At 42.1% G+C, this 13,369-nt stretch overlaps 1 protein-coding gene across 1 annotated transcript in view; it reads right to left on the bottom strand.

Moving 5' to 3' along the window:
• Positions 1–281: 281 nt before the first annotated feature.
• Positions 282–13,369, bottom strand: part of MYO7B (myosin VIIB) — a 46,734-nt gene continuing 33,646 nt past the window's right edge. Inside the window, exons 36-47 of the mRNA XM_066326231.1 lie at positions 12,718–12,875; positions 12,123–12,276; positions 10,142–10,297; positions 7,558–7,663; positions 7,309–7,422; positions 6,841–6,928; positions 5,642–5,748; positions 5,012–5,197; positions 4,045–4,161; positions 3,340–3,423; positions 2,522–2,641; positions 282–1,818 (exon numbers count right to left, since the gene is read on the bottom strand). Coding sequence (XP_066182328.1) covers positions 1,735–1,818; positions 2,522–2,641; positions 3,340–3,423; positions 4,045–4,161; positions 5,012–5,197; positions 5,642–5,748; positions 6,841–6,928; positions 7,309–7,422; positions 7,558–7,663; positions 10,142–10,297; positions 12,123–12,276; positions 12,718–12,875 — 1,474 coding nt within the window. The 3' untranslated portion in view covers positions 282–1,734. The remainder of the gene's footprint in view (positions 1,819–2,521; positions 2,642–3,339; positions 3,424–4,044; positions 4,162–5,011; positions 5,198–5,641; positions 5,749–6,840; positions 6,929–7,308; positions 7,423–7,557; positions 7,664–10,141; positions 10,298–12,122; positions 12,277–12,717; positions 12,876–13,369) is intronic.

Here is a 13,369-nt window from a genome sequence, read left to right as displayed (position 1 = left end):
TGTGTATGTCATGAGCAGATGGTATGCTTTTTATGGTATGATCATTTACAGGATATAGTGGATATTGGTAGATTTAGTTTACATGGATCTGGAGCACACATTCAACTTTTCTTGGTTAAAAAAAGACACTGTGGTTGATTTTCTGCAGTCTTTATTTAAAAACCAGAAACAATATAGTTTGGCTGCAAAATTTCTTTTTGTACACATGAAGTGTTGAACATTTCTCACTTCTAGCTACTTAGATCAAACACTGGATGACAAAACCGTTCCAGGTGATTAGACTCCAGTGTTTCCATTGCCAGCAATGGATGTTACAGCAGGAAAATCTAACTGCTTCCAAAAAGATCAACTATTATGACAGGTCTGGCACTTGTTTAGATGCACAAAGAGAGTGGGGCTCTTCCCTGCCACCCATATACAAAACTCCCACCAGCATTCGAATTTTACATACACATGTCAGAGGGAACAAGAGAACCATTGTGCATCTGTTGGCAAAGTTGAGAGATCAGGCAGAGCTGCTTTTTCAGCACTGCCAGACTGTGTCTCAAGGAACTTGGTGTAAATGCTTTAAGACATGTTCATGTTTCACTGGGAGTGAGGGAGGAGTACTTGTTCTGAGGGGGAAGCAGCTGAGCTGACTCCTACCATAGTCTATAGCTGCTTTACACACTCGGAGCACACTCTGGTTCTCGTGGCACCAAAGCTGCGTTTCTCTAAAGCTCTTAGAGATAAACAAGTGCTGAATCAAATTTTACCACTCAAACTGTCTGCTAAACAGGAAGCAGAAAAGATCAGGACAAATTAAAGCTATTATTCTTGTCTCATGAAGGAATGTCTGCATAACTCCAAACAGAACATTTTTGTGGAGCAGAAAAGTCTCTTTTCAAGAGACCTCTGTTAGACTGAGTTCTTCAATTCTGATTTGCACTGAATAGCTCATCTATATCTTGAAATAGGAACAACTAAAAGTGATGGACTGAAACCCCACGCTCATTTCAGATCTTACTAGAAATTGCACAGTAGAAAGCAGTTGTTAAGTTTCCAAGAGCATTATAACGTGGAAGAAAGAAGACTATTTAATTTAAGCAAGGCTGTGGTCAGTCAGGGGACAGTGTGCAAGTTTAGCAGCATGCAGAAAGGACAGTTACATTCTGACAGTAATTGGCTGTCAGTTTACTGTAAAGTGCAGCATGTAACCTAGGGATCAGAGGATGAAACCCAGCATCTTGCCTTTCAAAGTGTCCAGTTATCTATTACTCAAGGGCATATCTTCACTCTTAGAATTGCCAGTAGGGGGAAGAAAACTACCTTTGTTTTCAAAGACTCTTGGAGTCTGTGCATTTGGTAAGAGCATATACAATAAGGGCAATTTTCTTTCCAAAAGGAAGACAGCTCTTAATGTCTGTCTGTCTTAGAGTGGAGGAGATTCAGGCTATTAGAAGGGGCCCTCACTGGGTTTCCCCACTCCCACAGAACATAAAAATCCATCTAAACTTTCTCTAAATCCAGTATCTGAGTGGAATTCTCATACTACATCTAACACAGGTGTTACAGATACTTGAAAGCACATGCTCATTTGAGCTTCTCTTGTAGTAGAATTTCAGCAACTCAGTTCATTCAGTGTGTGATCAGAAGATCAATGATCAAGATTAGTATTTTATAAATGGCATTTCTTCTGGGATATGAAATTACAGGTAGTTTGGCACAAGTACAGGTCATGGGCTCCATTTCCACTCAGGCTGGGAGATTCTTTTGCTTGTTTACAGCATTCATGAGCAGGTGTACATAGGATGTTAACAGGTCATCCATTTTGTAACCCTGTCAAGAAAGAAAAAAGTCTTAAATCTTTCAGGGAGCTCCAGAAGCAAAAATAACTATAATTTCTTCCCTTGTTTATCATCTTCTCAGGTTCTTCCTTGCATGAACATCTTTTCTTTCAATATCTGCCCGTGGTTTAGTTATAATTTATCCATTCCTCCCTCTGCTTTTCATAGATTTCAAAAACTTTACAGAGCATAGCTCTGCCCTGTCTTTGGTAATGACTCTGTAGCTTGACTTGTACTTAAGAATGTTGTATTTAAGAATCTAAGTCTTTCTGCCAGAGTAGTTAGCCTTTAAATGTTTTTGTTATCTTTACAAAACTACTTTTAAATATTAATACAGTGATTATTCTCTGAGACTGTGAATAGTCTGAAACCAGTTATTAAAAAGGTGGTACCACTCACTGGAAAATAGGAAGTCTTGAAAGGGCAGCATTACTACATAACTGGTGACAGACATGCAAGACAAAAAGCCTCTTATGTAGCTTTGCAGTCTTAACTTCTCATGTGGATGGAATTTTGATGTATGGGAGGAATTTGGAATTTGGAAACCAGTTCTAAATTTTACTGACATGGCAGTGAATGCTTTTTGTATCTGCATTGGTATTTTTATCTGTTTTCACACCATCTTTTGTAGCAATCCTAGTTGGGAAGGAAAAATTGTCATTTTGTTGTGTCTAAGTTGGCAAAACTCTTCTTACCAGAGATGTCTCACATAAGAGCCGGTTTCCTCGTACCAGGTTCCCTATTGTCATGTGAAAATACGTGCTCCCACTGCTCCAGTTGGAGATTTTATTGAAGGGATAGACTACTAAAATATCCTGCAAGGGGAAGCAAACTGATTTATAGAAAATTCTCAAATGAAAACAGGCTGTTACCTGTAAAGAAAACCTGTAGAGCCACAGAATTCTTGTTCTTTCCCACTTCATTTATAAAAGTAGTGGATCAAGGTAGTTCTTGCATCCAGATTAGTGGTATATTGTATTTTCACCAAACAGGTAATTCTTAATCACACTAATGAGACTTCCTTTCATTATATATTGATCTTTGCCTTATCTATTAGATTTACAGTGATCTAAAACTAGGTTTTAATTTGTTTCATTATTGAAAGCAAATATCCATATAGTCGCTTTTGCTGAGAACTTGATAAGACCAGGCTGTTGGGGTTAGACTGCACTTAAACATGGCCTGATCTTTTAGACAGCTGGGGCTTCCTGCAAAACATTTTTTGAAGGAGTTCCTGGGTGCACTGGTCATTCATCTTCCTGATCTTACCGCCTTGCCAGGTCTATCACAATTCCCATGCCTGTTTAAAAGATGCTCTATCCTATTCCTTTCCAGTGTTAAAACTGCAAAGAAGTGATTTGAGGCAGTAACATTTTCTTCAGTTTCATACAGAAAATCAATAGAGAGCCTCTATCCTCTTCTACCTTTCCTGGGCAAGGTCCTGTCACTGTCCCTAAAGTAGCAGGGTCCTTTCAGTCCTTCCTTAGATGGACTTGTGAGAAGCAGCTGTTACCTTTGTCTTCTGATGTATCAGTGAGACTCCTTGCTTGTTGATTGCAATCAATACAATCTCTGGGAAGTTGGGTTCCGAGGCTTGCTGTAAATGAGTAACACGGCAAGATAAGCAGAAAATCCAGCAATTATCTGTATCAGGGGCCTAGTGATCTTTAACAGTGTCCATTCTTTCTTGTTCTTTTTTCCAAATGAACCATGAAACATTTTGGCCATATATTGATGGCTAGAGCAAATGCTACATGACAGCAGAATCAGGTCCATTTTTTACTTTGCTGTCTGATAACAGGCTTAATGATTGATAGTGAGGAGAAGGTAAAGGTAACACATAGGAAATTATTTCTGGGTGCTGTCCACTCCAGAATGAGAGGATTAGTACAGCTCTGTTCTGAGGGAAGAATCACCAAAGAGAGAAGATTTGGCAGCATTTTCTTGTGGAGAGCAATGACAGGACAATTTAGCCCCTACAGCTACTACACAATTGTAGTTGAGGTATTATAACTAGAGCATCATTGCCAGTAAACAACAAACATAGTTCAGAATAGATAAAGAATCCATCTCCCACTTGGAAGAAACTGAGTTTTCCTCAAGAGATTACAGGAATTCAGCTTTATAATGTATTCTTTCTTATATGGAATTATAGTCAATCTGTATCCCTTGGTACTGATCTACTACCAAAGCAACTCACACAGGCCTTCAAACCTACCTTCACTTCAAAAAAGGCTGATCCAAACGTTGGCCACCGGTGTATCATTTTCAAGAAAGCAATCTTGGCCTCATCCACAGTTTTTCCTTCATGTTTACTGTATGCTGCAATAATGCTCTGTTTAGGAAAAGAGGATACAAAGGGAGTTGAGTTGGAGACAGGCAGGTTTCCAATGCCTAGTCTTAGCACTAAAGACAGCATCAGCTCACTAACTTGATCAGGCTTTTTGCCCCAGCAGCAGAAAAATGAAAATGAAAACAGCTGCTATGCCATGGGGGAAAGTAAAGCCAGAACTCTCCGGTCTTCTTATTCCTCTGCTGGGTGAAGGAAGCCCAGCAGCCCAAGGAAATGGACTTCAGGGAAGAGGGACAGTGTGAGATAAAACTCAACCAGTGTTCAGCACCCCACAGTATTACATCTTTGGCTGAAAAATGAAGGGTGAATTTTCCCTTTGTATTTGAAAGAATGTCATGTGTTTTCCTCAGCAGAGGCCAAATGATAACTGCTGAAACTTCCTTGCCCTTTTTGTGGATAAAAAAGCCTTTTGCTGTAAGTAGCATGACACAGTGCAAGGCGATTGATTTGGTACCAGGAAATAACTTCTGAGACACCTTAGTTTTCTATTTCTGTCTAATATCCTCAACTCCCAAGTCCCTTTATTGACTCTTCTATCTCTAACCCTTTTTCTGGGCACTGGAAATAGATTAGTATCTCCAAGAAAGATGCACACTTCAGATAAGCCATCCAGGCCTGCAGATGTCTTTCAGAATTTTGGATGAGTATGTAAAATCTAGACTTTAAGAGGCAAATCCTCTTGCTATCCTGCTGGCAAATCCAACAGTATCCACTACTATTCCTCCACGGTACTTTCAAAGACCATCAGATCAAAAATGTAGCGTGGCTCAATGTGTTTTCTCTACTAAAGCTCTGTATATGTAATATGACTAATGAAAGCTGATGTTCTTACCTTCTTCCATTCATCTGGTGACACTGCTCGGAGCAGATTGTCTGGCACCAGCTCCTTCAGGATTTTGGGGATGGCTGCCAGCTGTGTGCGGTCGTTGTTGTAGTGTGCCTTATAAATCAGCCCTGCCAACTGCACAGCTTCATCTTTGGAACACTTGTGGTAGCCTCTGAGGTACTTTGGCAGCTCCTGGAAGAGACCAGCTCTGAATCCAGGCAGAATGGGCTAAAGCAAACACTGACTTATACATTCTAAATTTGTGAGGTCAGCACACAAGTTTTGCCAAACACAGTCCAAGAATATTCCAAGAATTTTGGCTCCTTCTGGAGATTCTCTGGATGATCTTTAAAGATCCTTTCCAACCTAAAACTTTTGTGATTCTCCAATTTACAGAGCAAGACGAGCATTTCCACAGTACAATGAGGTAAAGGAGCTGTACCCTTAACATGTTCAGTATAGCTAAGGTGTGAACACTGGGAAATAAATCTGTTCTGAGGCTGAGCTGTGCCCCCCTCTGAAGGAGGCATTCCTCTGGAGGCTCTATAATGCAGGCTTTCGAGAGGGAGACAGTAATACTCCTACAGACTTAATTTCTCAGGAGTATTTCTTGGATCACAAGATACCTCTGCTTACCTGGTGGTAATGGAAAATGGTATCAGCTTTCAGATCCTTGCCAGGAGTGACATTCAGCCACAGCTTTCTCATGAAGTACACCTCATATGCCACAGACAGAGCAGCCCCTGAGGAGATCAGGTCTTGTTAGTGTTCTTTGTGCTACTGACAGTTCTACAGTTTTTAAATGGCTTGTGAATTTCTTCAGAAAAGTAATTATGGTTTTAATAGTAACAAACAAAATTACTAACAGAACAACACAAAAGCTGTTTTAGATTACAAAAATTCTGAGTTTTCAGTTCCTGGACACTGCTCATGCAGTGATGAGATGGAGGAGAAGTTGAAGGACTACCACTGTTTGTTATTTGTGCTCATGACAGCTGCCTCCTGATCTGCAGTACACCCAAATTCTCTCACACCCATGTGAGTATATCCTCTAATAGCTGTGCTTCTACAAATGAATTGTGATTTAGTACACCCACATCTTTATACTGTGATTTTCAGAGCTCCTAGCAGTTACATCAGCTGAGAGAAGTTAGAAAGTCTTTGATACATAGACAGAGCTTCAGGGAGTTGAACCTCAGCTGTCCTGAAATACACAAAGGTCAGGACAAATTGATACAAAATTTGAGTGGAGTTTGAGTTTGATGTAGATTTCAAAATGTTTATTATCCATGGGGGAAGTAGGGTACATTATCCATGGGACAGTTAAGTGCAAGGAATTGCTGTTATTAATATTACATTGTTCTATTCTATCAAGTGGTTCCTTGACAACATAACTTGTGTTTGGGTATCACCAGGTAATAACCTGGTTAGAAATTTTCTAACAACCCAAAAAATGTGAGTGGCACTCTGTAAAGAACCTACTTACATGTGTTGGCTTATTCTTAGTATCTGAGGATCAACCTCTCTAACTTGCATGCATCCAGCTGTGTATTTTGGATACAACAGGTCAAAAAATATTTTTTACCAATTTTAAATTTTGGAGAGATCTGCCCCCCTGAAATGTTCTGGTGTTTTTGATAGCCAGTGCTTGGCTGCATCAGATCACTGAATCTTGCTGCTGGTGCAGGCAGTAACCATGTATGTACAAACAAAAACAATACAAGTCTCTGCTAAATACTTCCCAAGATGGAGTGAATCCTACTGGATGGATCAGCTGCTTCCCAGTTCAACACAGCCTCTCGTGCAGCTTCTTGTCATGCTGGCATTCTCCTTACCGTCTTTTCCTGGTTTATTCCTTCTGTTCCAGTCTGTCACCTGCCTTAGTGAGTCAAAGAAGTAGTCTGCTTCATTCTGACTGATCACCTGCAGAGGCCAAGCAATGAAGGAGACAAAGGAGGGGTTAGCACATCATATAAAATACTGCCTGTGCCACATACCCAAGTATCAGGCTGAATTTTCTTTCCCCGTCTACAGTCAGAAGGCAGAATTATAGCAGGAAAAAGGTAGAAAAAATAGGAGGAGGAAGAATGATAGAAACTCCACATTTCCATCCAGCCCCTTCAAGAGACTGAAAATAATTGTCAGGTGCTCAAGTTCAAGTTTAGGTTGTATGCCTGCAGTAAGACAGAAGCAGTCATCACCTGCTCTGGTCCTTGGCTTCCTATGGTTGTTTAGGTGGTCTGGAGAATGAGTAAGAGAGGAGGGGAAGTCTGGCTACCCTGCCAGAGTCAAGAAGGAGTTACCTTGTCTGCAATCTTCACAAAGAGGCTGAAACCTTCCCAGGAGTGCAGCTGCAGTTTGGAAGCGATGTTCTGACACAGAGTCTGGATTTTGGTGTTTGTTCCCACGTCAAATGTCTATGAGATAACAAGAGTCTTGTCACACAGAGGAGAGGAAGAAATAAGAATATTGAATGTCTTCACATATGTTCCTGGATGAGAACAGAATGGCTGAAAATATGGTCAAGGCTGGGAAAACAAGTAAGTGCTCACCTGTTCTGTTTCATTGGGGAAGTAAATCTTGTGTGAGATCTTAGTGTTGTTCTGTAAGATGGCCTCAACCTCCACAGGATGAGGTGCCCACTTCCTGCAGCCACTCCTGGAAAATGCCACCACCATCATAAGAGAGATCAGTTTAATCATTGAAGAAATCAACAACTGTATTCCAGCCAAACAGCAGACACCCTCCAAAATGCCAGTACCGTGTGATGGGGTGGGCTCCAGTGGTCCTCCACCCCAGGGAAAATTCAGTGTATTAACAGCAAGAAACTGAGGGTCTCATTAGCATGTAAAGTAAAAGTCTGTTCTGGTAATGCAAGTAGGTGGCATGAGTAAGGCACCCTCCTGGCCAGCACCATTGCCTCTTCTATTGATTTAGCAGCATTTTTCCTTACTGAAGTGTGAGTATAATGGCTACAAGGAGAAGTACATTTTATTTAATTCCTGCATCAGCAAAAAGATGTGTATTGAGATACAAAATGACTTGGAGCCCAAGTACCAAGAGGTCTGGAGGGCTGCTGAAAGCATTACATTTTCTATGAGAGCTGGAGTGCAATCACTTAGGAGGTGCTTAAGCTGTACAAACCCAGTTCTCTAAAATCGTACCTCAGAGCAGAGCTGCCTCTTAAAGCAAAGGTACTGGCCCTGATGTCTCAGTCATACCAAAACCCTGACATAGATAAAGTGAGAACAAATCTAGCAGATTACCTCCTGGGGCTGGTAAGTTCCTGTCCTCAGTGGCATAAAGCAGGCTGTTCAGATATTTTGAACACCTTACATTATGGGCCTCTCAAACTGGTCGGTCTCTTAGGAGGAGGTTAGTCTGGATCTAACCTTTAATTATGTGGATTTGAAAAATAATTTTTTTTCCATTCAGTAGAGAAACATTTCCATTTGGAGAAGGAAAACTTGACTGTAACCAAGCTGAACAAACAGCATGTGCTTTGTACTGTACAGGCACTGTATGAAGTGTGGACCTGCCCTACTCAGTCACCTGTTCCTGGCATCAGAGGGAGCCCCTGGCAGCTCAAGGAATTGCAGCAGTTTGGCTGCAGAGGCATAGGGCTACCCACCTCTTCTTGCAGCCTGAGCTAGGAATTCATTGCCAAGGTGGGATCTGCTTAACACCATCAGGGTGGTTCCCTGGGCAGGATTCTGGGGATGAAACTGTAAAATGGTTTATGAAGGAAAAGGTGTGTACCCAAGGGCTCAGTTTGCTTCCCCTGTATGTATTGTAGGTCAGTCCTTTGAGCTGCCTCTTCTACCCTTTCCAAAGAGACTAGGTTACTTACAGGGAGAGGTTAGACTAGATGATTGTTGAAGATCTCTCCCAACTGAAATAGATTATTCTATGCACATGTAGATGCAAGTTTAATCTTAGGAAAAGAACTGCTATTAGAAGACAAGATTTGTCTTTGTTCCACTTCCCATCCCCCAGGCTCTAGATCTGGGGCAGTTTAGCAGATAAAATTCTCCTTCCAAACAGCCCATTCTGCTTTGCCCTCCCTATTTGCTCTCACTAAAGAAGCTCTGTACAGCTCAACAGGGCTTAAAGCATGAATAGCACATGATATAGGGAGGCAGGAATTTTTAAGTCTTCTCCATAGAAATAGACAATGAATAGCATTCCTCGACATGCATTTTTCAGACACTTCAAAAGCAAGTTCAATGTGTGATGACATTTCCCCAGCAGTGTCAAACCTCATTCACTGCAAGGGGGATATCAACTGTGTTAGTGTTCCCTAGAGCCTGAGGCTCACAGACCAAAATGCAGCCCAGCCTGAGAGAAAAAAGAGAGATGGAAGCTGAAAGGAGAAATCACTGGCCAGATTCTTTACTGATGAGGTCTGTGGTAGGCAAGTGGTAAATCACAGCACCATCAAAAGGGAGAAGGCTGGAGTCAACCTTGATGCCAGGGTTTTGTTCTCAGAGGGGCAAGCTGGGTTATTCCAGTGCTTGGAGGAATCTAGGGAAACCTTTCCCCTACAGTTCGGTAGTTGAAATCCTGTTAGCTCTTCTGTCTGGTTGTGTCATGTCCCTTAGAAAAACTCATTTGGAAGCTCAGGATGCACTGGTTTGGGGGTCTTGTTGCTTCAGCATGGGGTAATACCAAGTGGATGGAGAAGTGCCTTGCTGTGAGCAGCCAGGTAAGAGTCAGGGCTTTGTTCATTTGGGTTTTTTCAAAGAATAGGAATTGATTGTACTGATCCTTTCAACAAGGACATGCTGCCTCACCAAAGAAAAGTAAGGTCAGGATATCGTCAATGACATAATTCCAAGCTGCATTCCCTTTAGCATGCTTGAAATATCCAGCTCTGGGAGTCAAAGAATTATGTGTAGTGATGAACTTTTAAAAATGCTGCTAACTCTCTGAAATAAAAAAGTGAAACTATGATATAGACTTCTCTTTAATGGTTCAAAGTCCATAAAGAAAGTTAAAAATAATGATCACTTAAAAAAACCAAGATGTAAATAGGAAAATGAAAGTGTGAGTCACTCTGTTTTAGCCTGTGTGTTTTTTGGGACCTGATTATTGACATTTGAACACTTTGAGCTGGTTATGTGCCAGGTTATTTACCTCATTACTGTCTGAATCCTCCGACGGCACGCCGGGGCCAGTGTTTCTTTCTGACGTGTCTCTATGAACTTCTGGGCATGTTTGAGCAGTGACTTGCTGGGTGGGAAGAGGCCAGTGCAGAGCCAGAGGAGCTGCCAGCCCTTGGTCTCACTGTACCTGTGAACATGAAACCAACAGTTCTGCCACAGCCACATATAATTCTCTGTCTGACCACACACCAGCTACAGGGAAGGGAAATACATTCCCACCATAGTCCCATTCTGCAGAGAGCTGAAAATCAACAGAGCCTTCACCCAGACTCTGGCATTCATTTGCTGTGCAGTGATAGCTTGCATGTGAAGACAGTGCCAAGTCCTGCATGAGAAACACTCATAACAGATGCAAAAGTCATGAATAAATATAAATTCCAGTTTAGCAGATATCTTAACAGCAGTGACCCTGGTGCCATCCTCTTGGAAAGCCACTGTTGATTTGATGTTCAAGCTCACATGTATTCACATTGTGGTTTCTCAGTGGATGTATTCACCTGCCCTCTGCAGTGGCCAGCTTTGCTGAGGGCATGAGCACTTTGCATGCACTGACTTCCCCTTACATGTACTCCTGTTCTATTCTGAAAAATGAATATACTGATAGCATTATGTAGTGAGGTAGATGCAGTTCTTAAATGCTCCAGATCAAGCTGGTACTATTTTTCAGTCAGAAATCCAGTTCTTCCAGCCTCTGCATCTGTGAAATCTGCCAGTTGAAGCTCTTCTGGCACCTTCCCCTCACCATTAAGGGCTCTGTAGCCTTGTGGTGGTCAGTCATTCTGCCCCAAAGCCAGGAGCAGAACACACTTCAGGGGTGTCCAAGGATTGCTCTGAAACGTTCACTGGTGTGAAGTGGTTTTGGTTGGGAAAGTCAGCATGTCTGGCTCTGAAAGGCCATCAGACTTCGCTGAATAAAGAGGTTCTGGCTTCTTTATTCCCACTTACTGTTCTAATTTTGCAGATGAAGACAGACTATTTTAATCCCATTTATATTCAATCAGTGGTGTTTGTGTCTGTGTGAGAGCAGGACATGGTACACAACACAGCAGCCTGGGAAGGACGAAAGATTTGTTGTTCCACTGAAAGTATATGGAAATAGCCACCTTTCAAGCATTGTTTTTTCCACATCAGTGATCCCACTCACAACAGCTACTACATTGGTGGAATACATCAGGCATGGCACTGGCACCATGGTTACAGACTATGCATGAAATAGCCTTAAGATTCACTGCTTGTAATGGAATTGGCCATTCAACAGACACCCATGATTGAAGTTCCACTACCTGTAATACTTGTGGAACAGTAAGACAGAAAATAAATTAATACATAAACACAATGCATCCAGAAACAGACATTTGTGTTAATAATTAATATTATTTTAAGCTGCTTTTTGCAATTCAGTTTCCCTGGAAGTAGATCAAATTAGCATTTTGTGAGTGGGGATGAAGCACCAGCCTGTTTCAGAGACTTTTATGTGGGCAGGTGCCTCTGTAACCAATCTGTTCTGCAAGGCACTTATGTAAGCTAATTAATATAACTACTTAAAAGTATTTGTTCACTGGTGGTAAAAGTCCAGTGTGAGAGGGGAATGCTGCCATTGGGAAATTTAAATGGAGAGTTGTCAGGGCAGTCACTGAAGGGATGCAAAGACTATGCAGTACCATGTTTCCCCTATAGACTGCTTCAGGAGCAGGAGAGCCTCCGTGACACCTTGCCTGCCTCACACCACAAGGAGATGAGCACGGAGTGCTGATGGGAGCAAAGCAGCAGCTCAGGGGAGATGACTGATGGTGCTCTATGGCCTCTCCCTGGCAGGGAGTGGTCCTGAGTGCTCCATTTGTTTATCCTTCCCACTGCCTCCGCTGTGTCACAAATGCAGCAGGGGTTCCTGATGCCCCCTGCACTTGAGGCCTGGCTCTGCAGGAGCAGGGTGTTTGCTCCCAGGTGAATACCTGTTTCTGTTCTCAGTCAGTTGCTTCATAATCTGACAGTAAATCTCATCCCTCAGGACCTCCTCCTGGATAGCTGGCACAAATATCTGGTCAGTGACTTCCACGGAGGAGTGTGTCTGTTTTGAGGGGTAGTCTCCCATGAATTTCATGATGGGTGAATGTGCTGTTAAGGAGAAAAGCAGGCCAATTTTGGAAAGCAAATGGGAAGTTTCATCTGGATCCAAACGTGTTAGTGACTTCATTGATGTCTAAGTGGCAAATACTGGAAGGTCTGGATCATGTTCCCTGTCTGCCCCTACCCCCTTTCCCTATGCAGCAGTTGCTGCTTGGCTGTGATTTGTATTGTGCTAGTAGCTGCTTTCTCTAGGCATATGCAATAAATCTCTCATTCCTAAAGCCACACTATTAGTTATGTGAGCCATCAGTAGCTGTGGAGTTCTGTGAGGAAATAGGAACATTTCCTCTGTAGGCAAGGGAAACAGATTTGATCTGCTCCATTTTTATGCAAACACCCTGTAGGGTGGCTAAGGTAGTTTAGTGGATCTAGCTAACTCTTCCTTCTCCTTAGTGCTCACATATCCCAAAGAAAGGATATCAATGAAGGCCTGGCAGGCCAAATCCCGAAGATCAGGGTCTGTGCATGCTCTCTTCAGCAATGGCTGTTTCAGAGGCTCCTTAGAATGTGCCCACAGTTGACTGTGCCCACGAGATTTCTGAAGAACCGCTTTGCTGATGGATTCCTTCTCAGGAGTCCTGAATGAAGAGAAGTGCAAGCAATACAAAATTACTGGATCAGTATTGCTATGAACAAAGGAGTTCATTATCACAAAATCGTATCTCTAGACCTATTCTTTCACAAAACAGTGATCTCAGATCTCCTTTGATTCTGTAGGTCAGCAAGAGCAGGGAAGTTTCCTGTATATCCAGAAGGTAGGAGGCTTGCAAAAAGAAGAGGGGTTTTTAGAAAACTAATTTTCCTCTTAGTTTCTGAAGAAGGGGTGAGAAGTAAGAACAGGGCCTGCTGAAACAAGCCAGTCCAGCTGGGGTTCTTCTACCCTCTCCTTCACATTTCTGCAGACTTAAGATACAGTAGTGCCATGTGCCAGAATCTCTGCATATCCAAAGTTACAGTTACAGAGAACAAAAAGAAGAAACCCAATCAGAAGTGGGAGATGCCATTACATAATAGGCTTTAAGGATTACTGATCAACAAGAACTTTTCTAGGGTGTTCTCTACACAGAGAGCT

The sequence above is a fragment of the Sylvia atricapilla genome, chromosome 10, assembly GCF_009819655.1.
Source record: "Sylvia atricapilla isolate bSylAtr1 chromosome 10, bSylAtr1.pri, whole genome shotgun sequence".
Lineage (NCBI taxonomy): Eukaryota > Metazoa > Chordata > Aves > Passeriformes > Sylviidae > Sylvia > Sylvia atricapilla.
This window is presented reverse-complemented; position numbering and strand designations above follow the sequence as displayed.